Source organism: Chelon labrosus (assembly GCF_963514085.1).
Source record: "Chelon labrosus genome assembly, chromosome: 6".
In the NCBI taxonomy this organism is placed as follows: Eukaryota; Metazoa; Chordata; class Actinopteri; order Mugiliformes; family Mugilidae; genus Chelon; species Chelon labrosus.
In genome coordinates this window covers 10,023,326-10,036,910 of record NC_140342.1, presented here as the reverse complement: position 1 = coordinate 10,036,910, position 13,585 = coordinate 10,023,326, and the positions used below count along the sequence as shown (strand labels likewise).

Here is a 13,585-nt window from a genome sequence, read left to right as displayed (position 1 = left end):
CTGTTCTGTTTGCTGCACTAGTTTCAAATGGAAAATGATTGATTCTAATAAAAATAAGCTGTATGTCTTTTATCATGACGACTTAACCCCATGTTTGACTGTATTGATGAAGCGCAGAAATAGCATTTGAGGTATATTTTTCAATTTATGTTGACATTCTTCTCATATTTGCACAACAGTTGTAAACATTAATTTATTGTCATTATCATTTCAGAGGTTAAGGGACTGGAAAGAGAATATGACATGATGTCAAAAACATTTTAAATTTAACTACTTCATGCATGTAGATGTATGAGCATGCAAACAGAAGTTGACAAAAGTAGGGCTCTTGATAGTATGGATTTCATTGCACAGACATTTTTGATTATTAAATGAGGGGTTTTCTTCTGCAAATACTGTGAAACGCTACACAACCGTACGAAACCAAAACACAAATCGTATGATATCTTACAATATGTACATGTTCTCCAGATGTTTCTTGTTCAATAAAAAATATTGTCCTCTGTGCACCATGCCTGTATTGTCAAAACTATTCTCCTGTCCTCCACAGCGTAAAGCCTGTATCTGTTAGCGGAGACTTATTTCCGAGGGGCGGTGCTGTTTGTCTAATAGTATTACAGGATAAGGTAATGGGAGAGATGCCATGGTTTAATGGCGTCGTCAGCATCAATTAAAACTCAAGAGCGCTCAGCTCAGAGGCTCTAGCTGTGTCACATGACTCAGCTGGGACTGGATGACAGGAACAGATGGAGTCAAGAGGGACATCGAGGAAAACTGAATGCATGTGACAGATGCTCACATGCAGTATTGACAACTCTACTAATGTGACATTTCTTTCACTCAAAGGAGACAGATGCAATTGCAAAGCAATAAGAGGCAGCAGAATTAATCTGTAAACACTGATATTTTGTGAACCCATGATTGCTCTCAGCGCCATCAGACACCAAGCAATGTCTGGTGGAGCATGTATTTGGAATTTGTGGCAAACCTTCCTTCTCCTTTAGTTTGGTCTCAAAAATATTTGTCTGTTGGGTTTTGGGTGCAGCCATTTTATCAAAGCTGTTGCTGCAAACCAGGTGTGAGCTGTTAAACCAAAACAATGAGCTGAAAGACACAAAAAACACTGGGAGAAACTACGAGTTGAATGATCATTCTGCGTTTTCATCACTATGATCCACTATTTTCGTAATCCACATGATCATTTGATCCTTTTTTGTGTAAAAATATGAAACAGTGAAGCTTTAAACTTTATTTTTACAGCAGCACAACTACACCAAGCACACCAACCAGCTAGAAACATGTTTCCTTTCTTTGATGAGAATGACAGATCATATTAAAACATAATTTTGGAGAATAAATGAATAAGAACATGAACTGAGTGCTTAGAAAATGGTGAATACTCAATAGCATCAACTTTAACACCATCCACAAGAAATAAAGACAAAGAATCAGTGAAGCAAAAAAAGAACAAACAGGTCTGTTTTGCTCTCAGCAGCTGAGAGCAATAAACCAGTCGCTGCTCGTCACTGATATCGTCATTAGAGGTTAAAATGCTAATCATAGCCAGAAGTATGAAAATATGAAGCAGCCATCTCTGGCATGATTGTGTAATTAAAGCACGGCCCGGGGTGACCATGTGTGTGAATGGTTGCGTCAGTAGCCTTGACATCTTTTGCAGTTACGTTCTCTTCCAATTAGCTCCAAGATGTGTTGAGATAAGGTGCAAAATCAACCAATATTCAAGGAAAACTGTTTACTCACTGTAATAACATAAATTCTGACATTCTGACAATTTCAAACAGACATACTTCAGTGGAGTGGGCAAATCATATTGTTGGAGATGTGAAAATAAATAAATATATATACCCTAAAATCCTATAAAGATATCTAAGAACAAGGCTTATTAGCCTCAGATATTCAAACTTAGATCTAATGTACTGTCTGACATGAGCCTCGGTTGATAGATTGCAGTATTTAAGCCGTAGATCACTGACAGGACAGATTTTATCTGTCAACCTTGAGACTTCCCACCACTTTCATGCTGATCTCTAGATCAGAACATGCTTTTCCCTCACCAAGGCTGAATGCATTTTTTGAGCAGTCTGTGGCCTCAGCATTTTGGAAAGCTGTGCTGTGGCTACCACACACTGACTATATAAACCCCCTCAAGTCCACCTCTGAAGTCACCACACTCCCATCCTCACCTCTCATCTCTGTGCCCACTAATTTTCGGCCTCCACCGACCGGCTAAGGAGCAGTAACACATCGTACCATGTCTGTGGCTAAGTGCTTGGTGTCTCTGATGGTGGTGCTGCTGGCTGCGCCGTATGCGGCTCATGAGCAGGGGAGGATTAAAATGTGTGGGAGAGAGCTGATTCGTCTGGCTGTGTCATCCTGTGGTAACTCCCGGCTAAGGAGAAGCATCCCGGACACACAGCTGGGCCAACCTGAACACATTCCTCTCTGTAAGTACTTTATGTTTAACCATGCTTAAATAATTTACACCATGAATATAAGTTTCATAATTGAAAGGTTTAGAGACAAACTTGAGAACATACTCCTGACTTCTCCATCACCTCTTCCCAGGGGAGCAGTACACCTCCACAGGAGAGCACAGGGCTTCAGAGAGAGCCCACAGCCCTCCACAGTCTGATGGGCAGGCTGATGCCTTCTCCTTGGCTCCTCACTGGTACCGCATGTCCTCCCGGCTCAGACGAGGCGCTAAAACAATGTCTGACATTTGCTGTGAGAAAGGGTGCAGCATGAAAGAGCTGATACAGTTTTGCTAGATGCTCCACTTCTCACACAACTGGCATCAAGATGAATGCAGATAATTCGGATTTTGTTCGGTGCTCTGAGGTCTCAAGCTAAAATAATTTTGCATTGATTCGGAAACACTGCACAGCAATAATTATAGATACCGGATTATACCACTGAAATGATTGTTTATATTGCGGTAATATAATTTATTCATCTCCATAACTGTTGAAAAAAGGAGCTACATTAACTAGCAACCTAACTGTAATAAAGCTTTTAATGATTATTACAAACTTGGATATACTGTCTGTTTTCCCATCTTTTCGATCATTGTGGGAACCTAAACTCTTCAGTGTAACTTCATAAAAGGAGTAGCCTAATTATATATTTTTTCTTTTTCATTGCTTTTTCCACCTTATTGGACAGTCACTACAGAAGAGGAATAGAGGAAGTGAAGAGAGAGACAAATAACTGTCCTAGAAAGGTCACACAGGCCTTGAATGAAACCAGAGACGTTGCCTCCCACTTCATTAAAACTCCATGCCCCAGTCTGTAATACATTTTTCCCTTTCAAAAACCAGTGACAACTAAAAAAATAAATGTGTAAACATGTGTGAGCATAAACACACATGAGCTACAAGACCCACATTTGACTGAAGTGTGTGCGCAGTCCAACACTGCTGCTCTCTCTGATATAGCTAAATCGGATTGAGGCTATTGGCTTCATAATAACAGAAATAATCTCTGTAACCCGGCCAGTTCCTCACACTGAGGAGTGCATAATTCTCTCAATGGATAATCAAATGCGATGCTGATTATCTGCACTCCGTACTGCAGCCTGCACTAAACGACTCCTAATAGCAAATGGAATAAGCCCACAGTGACTGACTGGTTAATTTGGTGAAACTGGGGAGAGATGGATTGCATTGTACATACGATTAGCATACAATTAGTTTTTGCGTAATTGGTTTTATTTGTTGCAGTATCGGACAAAATACCCAAAGAACAACTTTAAATTTAGAACAGCTTGTTAGCAGATCATTTAGTTTGGAGGTTTTCGTTTTAAGACTATGGATACTCAGAGGATACAACTCTGATAATGTTGGTTAAATCCAACAAACTGCTCCTGGCCGTGGAATTGATTCTGAATAAACTTTCTGAACAAACCTGTTTCTGAGCTTGTCTCCTCGAGCCTGTTGGGGCATGCTGTTCATTGACGTGAAAGGGTGAGAAAGGGTATTTGTGTAAAAAATAAAACTGTAAGAAAATAGAGTGCAGATGGTCCACCTCTTTCCTTTACAGGGATATGATGTCCTAATAATTTCCCTGGAATTCTGGGAAAGAAATGCGTAATTTGATATTAATTATAGGAGGAAATAGAGACACTTGTACACTTCCATTTACAATTATCATTGCTCAGATCTTTTAGTCAACAGAATGTAAAATAAAGAAAGAATATATATATATATATAAATATATATATGTATAAATACAGAGTTTCCAGTACACAAAAAGAGTAAAAAAAAATAAGAAATGTAACAGATAACATCAAAATGTTCAGGAAATTGAAATATGTTCATGATCCAGTGCATCTAAATCATGCACAGTGAATGTAGAGGTTTATTGCAGTGCCTCACGCTAACCAGCAGAGAGAGACAGATATCTGCATCGCTTTTCTCCTGCCTGGCCTGAACACTCATCTATCACAGCCTACACCGGGATCAGCTTCTTAATTTTGCCAAATTGAGGGTGTTACTTCTGGATTCCACCGTCACCGTATCAACATGAGTCATTTCAGTTGTATTTCCGTCACGTTTCCTCTCCCGCTGTGATGATCTGTCTCTCGAAGCTCATTACTGTAAAATCCTCAATCACCTCAAGTGATCCTTCACCTCCTTGTGACAAGAGGAGAAATCTGATCAGAGGACACTTGAAGGCCTCGGCCCGTCCTCGTTCAGTGCCAGCATGAGATGAGAAACGCGCGGCTGCGTGGGGCCTCTCCGATGGGCTCCTCTCTGTGTCTGTTTTGTCAACTGAAAAGCTGCTAAGCCAAATATGGAAAACAAAATCAGAGCATCTATCTCTCTTTCTGTCTTCCCATCTCTTTGTGTCTAGTTTCAGTGAGCAGGAAAAAGCAGCAGGGCGGAATAGCACCTTTACTGAGTGCCAGCAGCACACACACAAACACACGGCAGGCAGGAGAGTGTGTGTGTGTGGACTGGTGGGTGTTAATTTGCATGTAAATGAAATGGCTCTCAATGCTCTTGTCTCCAACAGTAAAATTGTCAAGGCTAAAGATGCCTTTTGTGGTGCATGTGTATGTTCATGTGTGTGTGTACTGATCTCATGTGCTCATGTGTTTGCATACTCTATGTGCGCATGAGTTGCGGTATGAGTGCGGGGGCAGAGATCAGCAAACCTATCTGAAGGCTTTACTCGTTCATGTTTTCTTTGCATGTGATTCGTGTTATGTTTTGGAACCAGTGAGCACATGTGGATGCAGGGAGGGGGGAGAAGTCAGGAAGATGACTGACACGTCCGTTTTTGTGTGTCCATTATTGTTAGGGCTTCAGGCATCTCTGTGGCACATAAACTGTCAGATGTTGTGTCACAGAAATCCTCACTTTCCAGGGTCTGTGTCTTAACTTGGACATGTCCACTCTGCCTGTGAATGAGAGGAATAAATGAGGCAACAACTTGAAATTACACAAGAACTGAGAGGAAAATTCAGTTTTATGTAGTGTAGTCTCATCCCTCCACTCTAGAGGAGGCCCTTTTAAGTATTCAAGCCCCTCTCTTATTAATTAGAGATTCATTGATGAACTTACATTCACAAAAAAATTATTTTCTGATCCATAAAGCAGTCACCTATTTCACTTATATAGGGAAAATATTTTCCTTCTTAACATTACTTGTCTTCACAGTCACCTTTTAATGATTGTCAATGAAAAATGCATAGACTGTATATAAATATGGACGACGCATCCCCTCTGCATTGTTCAAACGCTAACGGTAGTTTGGTTTCTCAGTGATTCCAAACTTATTCCCTATTATACTAATACACTAGACAAAGAAGACACACCTCTTTATAATGAATTCAGCCGCTCTTTCATTTTCATATTAATATGTTTATGGAAAATCAATATTATTATTACTTTTTCATGGAAGTTTTTTGATGTTCACAGACATTTATTACATTGTGTGCATCGCAAAAATCTTGCTTGCTTTCATTTTTATTTCATTGTTACCATTCTTTTAAAAATTAAAACTCAGTAAGGCAGGATTGGACAGATGAGAGAAATCTGAGCGTCCAATTAACCTAAGGTTTGTGTTCTTTTTCTCCTCCAGTTTTTTCTTCCCTCTTTTTAAGTCGTAAACTTCTTTTTCAGTTCTTCACTTCTCTCAATCATCACTTTATTTTGCTCCAGGTGTTTATTTTTGGTCTACAGATTGTTCTTCTCCTGCTCCAACTCTTCATTCTTCTCTGTCATTTGTTCATTCTTTTTCTCCAGTTTCTTCGTAGAGTCCTTTTCTCCATTTTTTTGTTTTCTCGCTCCACAACATTATTCTTGTCTTTTAGTTCTTTAGCTTGCCACACCATTTTTCTCTTGGTCTCATCCAGATATTTATTTCTCTTATCCACTTGTTTCATCTGTAGCCCCATGTCAATATTCTTCTGCCTCAGTTCTCTTCTAATTATTGACATTTCTTTCTTAGTATCTTCCAGCTGTTTCATTTTCTCCTCCAGTTCTTTGTTCTTGTCTTCCAGCTTTATTTTATTTGTTTGTTCCTCTCCTCTGGTTCTTCCTGTTCTATATACATCTTGCCTGCTTCATTGTAAAGCAGTTCTCCTCATTCCTTCATCAGCTGGTTCTTCTGCTCTTCCAGAGAGCAGAGCCTTCTTATCTTCCTCTATCTTTTCTTTGAGGCTGTAATTGAGCCTTGCAGAGAAACTCTCCTTCTCTTTCTGGAGCTGCAGGATTTCTTGGTCTCTCTGGCTGAGTGCCTTCTTCAGGTCATTGACATCTAGCTGGAGCTTGTTCAACATCTTGTTGGGACTCTTTGAAGATGCCTTATCCTTCAGCTCATTCGGTGGTTTTCTACTTCTCCAGCAGTTCCTTGTCATGCTCGCGCTTGATGGAGCTGCAGTCATTGTGGAGCTTGTTCTTTTCAGAGACAAGCTCATTTTTCTGCTTGTGCAATGATTTTAGCTGATGTTGCGGATTGCGGACGCACAAGACACACAAGTTGAGGTGCGTTCCGTCCCCAGTGAAGGCAAAGAATAGTGGGGGGTGGGGGCATCGTTCTGAGGAATCATTGCAGACTCCTCTCTGGGTGATGGGCTGTTTCTTTGGGCCATTGATCCGGGTAACAAGGACAATGTAGAATCAACTGTTCGCTGGACTTTGAAATATTCAGCTGTCTGTTGTAGATTGTATCGAGGTCTGTTGTCGACTGTATTTTATATGTCGTACGTAATTTTTCTCACTTTTCACACCAACTTAATTAAGCTTATATGTGTAGCGGAAATTTAAATCCAGTTAGCAGGCTGTATCAACACCTTGTATCACATTGTATCATAAATTAAAGTAGATAAGTAGACAAAATAGGTAGCATAACTTAAGCAAAAATACAAAACCCTTTTATTTGATCGAAAATTTAAGAAATTAAAATGCAATAGATGGCAGTGGGTGAGCACATATTCCTGAGATAACTTGTCTGCCAATGCATTTGAGAGGGCGGTGCTAACTATTGTTATGATAATTTAAGTACAAACAGAATGAGGTAACCATTGAGGGTTATTAAGCAAAACGACATTTTAAGGCATAAACAATAAATTGCAGGCTGGCAACTTGAATGGTATACTGTATTACTTTGTATTTGGACTTATACACAAGAACTATTAATTACATGAGCTACATTTATGAACAATTTTAGTTTGCTAAATGCTAATCCATTATACAATCTACTGTAGTTACTCTGTTAATATGTGTCAGAAAAAAGTCAGCAGAGGGCAAACATTTCATGTAGTGCATTACTTTAACACTTTAATTTCTTCTGCTACCTAGAAATTAAAAACATTTTTAAAAGTGCATAAATGCCTAGAATACAAATGGCCACCAAGGTGATATCATCAAGACAATAACAGCCATAGTAGTATATCAGTAACAACAAGGATAACAGCAAAAACCTTGAGCCTTTTGGCAGGCTACTGACATTCATTTTGAAAATTGCACTTCTTTCCAAGATCAACCTGGCACAATTCCGACAGCCCTGACTCAGGTCACCTGTGATACTGAAAACTTTCTCAGCAAAAGCCTGAGACGCAGGCATAGCGAGAAGGTTCTGGGCCGGAATAAGTTAAGCCATGTACATCTCAAAAGCCAAAAGCTATCTCTCTGCTTGAGGGCTGTGACAACTGCTCCTTAAATCTTTGCATTTCCTTCCTGACACAGAGCTTTGGTTTGGCTAGGTCCAGATGCCCTGTTTGCACTTAGTTTTGTTAGAAATCTAAAGCATCCTCCTCCTGTATTACAGAGGAAGCATGCAGCAGTAGCAAGGTTATTTTTATTTTTACTAAAATATATGGTAATAGGTGATTATCATTCAAAGAAAGGCTCATTTAATGTCTGTTTGCATTAGCTGTAAAGACGACAAAGGTGACTGAAATCAATCCCTTGGAAGAGTCTATACAAAGAGAGAAAGATTTGTAATGTTTTCAAAGCCTTTGACACATGAAGGCTCCTATTCTATAATTTTTACTAGATCCATCCATCCTGTAAAACAGGGCTAGGAGACATGACATGCCTGCAAAATGCAAGTTAAAATTAAGTGGCTTGAAGACTTTTGTTTAAATAAATAAAAAAAGGTGTTTGAGTATATGACCCACTGACAAAATTATATGACACTACTTGCATTTACAGTACTTGAATCTGGGTCTGTAAAGACATTCCCGCTCAAAACAAACCATGCACAATAACACATCATGTAGCAGTTATATTTCTGCCAGAGACAATAATCAGAGCTAATGTTCAACTGACTGACCAAATCACTAACTAGACACTGTTTGGATCTCTGAGAAGGAGGTTCAAAACTCCCCAGTAATTAGTACTTACTGACTAAATCATCTTTCGACTCTGATTCACCCATTTCATTTTCAATTCTTTAGATCAATGTTTCTTTAAAAGCATTATGAAATTACTCTGCTGCACAATCTGTGTTTTTATTCATTTTCTTTTTATTTATTAAATACACATAGATAATAAGGATGTTGGTCATGATGAAGGTTTGTGGGATAAAAGGAGTCTTAAGGGGCCTGAAGGAGCGATGTTGTGCCGTTGTTCCTTGTACTGGTAAGTTTATATGTTTAAAGTGCACAGTAAACTCTGTAGGCCTGAACTTAGCGCTGACGCCATCATTTTCCTCACAGTTTTCCTGCCAATATGGAGGTGTCAACAAATAAAATGTCACGTGACGCCCGGAACTTTATAACTTAAAATTAACTAAAACAGAAACTTTAACACTTCCTCATGAGTTACCTTAAATAATGAAAACATCCTTGAAAAACAATGTCCATCTTTATACAGTCTATGCTCTATGATCAGAAGGACGGGAACGCTTAGCAGTCACATGACTGTTACGTCATCATAATGCGTCGCTACCTATTTAGCCGGTGATTGGACAGACGCTCTGTTTGACCCGAGGAACGCGCCAACACAGAAGGTAAGTAAACAAACGATAATAGACCGATATCTAAAAATGAATTACTACAGTAGAATTAAAAAATGCGACCCTCTGTAATGGTGTTACTCTCTGTGTGTGCTTCTCTTCAGTCAATGACAAACATACTGTATTGACGTATAGTTCTATAGCCATTAAATGCGATTAATGGATAAACTAGTGCTCATGTCGGTTGGACTTTAGGTGTTTAAACTTTAAACAGAAAGTTAGTTGTATCAGAAACACTGGATGTAATGTTAAGTCACTGATGTGAATACTGTTTAGGTGGAAACCATTCCTTCGACGTGACACATGGCATCATGTCCAATCCGTCAAGCTTGACATGAATGAAACTACAAAAATGCTGAAAAAAATATTCTTGATTATTGATGCTGATTTTGTCTTATATTGTCCAAAATGCAGGGATCACCCCCAAACACAGGGCATTTATTCTTAATTCTGTATACATACCTTTTAATCCGGCAGACATTTTAGCAACTCTGGCATAGCAGAAAATGCACATGTGTAACTATTAACTCTAATGATGGAACTCAAGTCCAGAGAGCTAACATGGACAAAACAAGAGAACCAGAAATGGACACTTCTTGCTATAATGTTAGAAGAGTTATAAATCTATAGTCACACTGCTGCTTTTTGTGCTCTGCAGAAAACAATATAGAAACACATTTTGGACTTAAAACCACCTCCAAGGTTTCTAATAACTCATAATGAGATCATATGAACTCTGTAAACCAATAAACGATTTGTCAAATGAATGCACATGGCCCTGGACCTGAAAGGCCCCCCAATGCCATCCCATATACTGCGAAACTTTTTTTTATCTTTCCAACTGCACCATCCGCCATCTCCTACTGTGAAGTGACAGGTCTGTCTTCCTCTCTGCTTGACAACATTTAGACGGCCTGACCAGCAGTGACAGCTTCAGAAGCGTCATGTGATTAAATGCTGTTCCCAGGGGAAGAGGGAGAAGAAGACAGAGCTACTAAAACCGCTTTCTTGTTGTCTTTCCATGTGCTCTTATCGCCTCTCATCTACCTAGCTGCGTGCCTGGGATTCTGTTACACTATCTTTAGCCTTGTTACCATGAGATACAGCAAATAGACAGGGAAAACAATCATGGAGTAGTACATCAGTATCTCCTTAGCTCTTGGCAAAATAGAGCTTTATATTTTATCACTGTAATATTTTCACATTTATTTTTGCACATGTCTGCATTTTTTGATAGAACTCTCCCTCTAAGACAGATTCATTATCACAAACCCGCAGTATATTATCTAATAAATTACAGGCTGCCAGGGGGAACTTCATTTTATGTAGACTCATAACTTATAATATTATGACAAAACTCTTTTACCCATTAAAAAAATCTTTACTCTTTGTTGTAGAGTTAATAAAAAGCATTTAGTTTGCTTTAGCATTTAGAAGACAGATGTTGAGTGGTTAAAACCCGGCTCATGTTGGTGACAAGAAGAGGAGGCCACACACAAAGAATATCATTTTTGCCTGATAATTTATTTATATTAATCAGGAAATACAGTGAGGAATGGGAGTGCGGGGTGTCTGTAATGTAAGGCCTGCGGGGATGGGTGGAAGTTGGAGATCCTTTCACACCTGACGACCTGCCCTCCTAACAGCCCTGTTAACAGAACAGGGACCTGGAGGGTGGCAGATGGCATTGAATGCTTTGACAGTGCTGATGGTCCTTCAGGTTGTTATTGCGACTTTTCTCTCCACACTAAAGCCATCGCTCTGTTATATTTTTACAAACCCAACAGCCATTTCTTTTTATTGCTGCGTCAGGATTCCTCCCACTACCGCTTCACACTCAATAAAAGGACTCATCTCCTACAACACAGGTCAACCGTGAAGAAAATGCCGCCTTACTAAACGCTTCTGTGCATTATTTTGAAGCGCTTAAGGCCACGAGCATCCGTTTTATTTTTCATTCTTCTACACATTTATATATGCCCAGATTTTCATAGCCGGTGGCCTCTGAACCAAAGCCAATTACCACCTCCACTTCCTTAATTACTTTCTCGCCCTATACGGTCTTTCATATGCGTGTCATTATATTCGCTTAATCTGTCCAGCGAAAAAAATAGGAGCACATGCAGCAAACACCACGCGCACACACGAAGACTTTAACTGCCACTTTGTCACAACCTTGGGGCTGCTGGGAGGTGGTGAAGCTGAACTAATAGAGCTGAGCTGGTAGAGGGCAGTGTGGTGGCGGTGGCGGCAGCAGCAGCGGCAGCCACTGAACTAACTGCAGGCGTTTTCTGCAGCTGCAGAGCTGAATGCCACAGTGCATCACAGATAAAGTGATGCTCCAGTCTCCTTGCTACAATCTGATGGCATTGCTGAATCACTGAATATCTATTGTTTGTGTAATAAATATATATTCACCTGGAAAGACTGCTAGATATTTTATATTTAGTGCAATGATAATATGTGTCAATCATCTGGTTCAGTCGGATATTTCTTTATTTTTGTTAAAGCTACAGTGTGAAACCTTTAATAGTAGTAGCAGCAGTAGTAGCAATGACACAAACACTGCTGACAAGTGTGTATGACTGAATGTTTGCTGTCTACACTCCCTCAGTACTTTCTCTCATTTCAGCGCTCTCTAACAAAGAAGTGTCAGTTTATGTTTTTCTTGCTGATTGTATATAAAGATGAATGAACCCTCTGTCACCCACAGATTTCCAGAAGAGAGGTTTTGAAGCTCAATGTTGGTGCTCCGGCCATTGGCATATCTTCAGCTCTGTACTCCTCCTAACTCCAGACAATCTCAAACATGGGAAAAGAGATGGAGCCTGAGAGGAGCTGACATGGGTGAGTTATGTCTAGACAGACACCTGGCAATTTGTGACAGCATCCTGCCCATCACTCAATGTCACCATGCCATAAATTATGAAAAAAATGTAAATTAAGGCTTTAAGACCAAAGCCTTTTTATTTTTTTTGTAGCATGATGTAAACATATTTATTTCTGCTTTAAAGTTGGGTTTTTTAACACAGAGATCTATGGCTATTGACTTGCTTTTGGAGACAGCCTCCAAAGGCTATGAAGGAACTGTAGTCTGTAATACCTCTGAACAAAGAGATAATGTTTCATCTGGAGTACCAGAAACTTTTCTCGGACTCTTCCTCGATTATATTTCATTCTTCCTCAGAGATGGTGGAATCATAAACCCATGGTCACATTCGCCACCCTCTTTCCTCCACCACAGACACCAGATTTAGCTGCAAAATAGAGATATACCTGCTGCTGATTAGCTTAAACAGAATTTTGGACTTAGAATGAAACTTTATTTATATTTAAAAGCACGTAAAAAGTCTTTTTCACAATATTTTATTTACAGGTGCTTACTCTGTGAAAACCACAGGCCAAAAAAAAACCCCTGTCTAAATCATAAATCTAAAAACCACACCAAAATGTATATATCTTGCTCCGACTGGGTCTGACCTGTGTGTGGTGTTGCACACAATGCATTAGGATGAAAAGTGCTGGATCCTTTCCAGGCACGGTTAACTCGCTGCGCAGGCAAATGTCCAAAATAAGTATGGCTTATATATATTTTAGATGAGTGTGGACATCCCATAATTTGTGACAAAAAGAACATGTCCTCTTTCATCATCTTTTCACTTCCCTAGAATACTCACAGTCTCACTTTTTGGCAACAAGCTGCGTTTGGTTTGTGAGTTGGTACCTGTTGCTGTTAAATCCATATCCTGCAGAGAGATAGATTTCCAAGCACCTCTTACAGCTCACCCTCAGAGCTTCGCGTGTGATCTCATAACCGGTGGTAGTCACCTGCAATGTCTGACGTGGGCCTGGTAATTACGCGATGCTGACCTATCTAGCTTGGCCATTGCCGGCAATGCAGGGGGCCAGTGGGGTTTCTTGTGAAGCTGGAGCTAATTGGACCAAGCACTAAGACTCAGCTGTTGCTTCATGTGTGCTTACGTGTGTCTGCCCGCCACATGCAGTTTGTGGACGTGCGTGTGCACGCGCTATACAGCTGAAAATAGGAATAAGCCTTCTCCAACTGCAGGGGACAGAAGTGAATGAGGAAATTTAGTTT

General features: G+C 39.8%; 1 protein-coding gene across 1 annotated transcript; it reads left to right on the top strand.

Moving 5' to 3' along the window:
• Positions 1-2,155: 2,155 nt before the first annotated feature.
• On the top strand, positions 2,156-2,789 carry insl3 (insulin-like 3 (Leydig cell); the record flags this gene model as incomplete). The annotated part of the gene is made up of 2 exons (XM_084547365.1): positions 2,156-2,465; positions 2,587-2,789. Exons 1-2 carry the CDS (start codon positions 2,273-2,275, stop codon positions 2,787-2,789), a joined length of 396 nt encoding a protein of 131 aa, XP_084403491.1. The 5' UTR covers positions 2,156-2,272.
• Between the last annotated feature and the right edge of the window lie 10,796 nt (positions 2,790-13,585).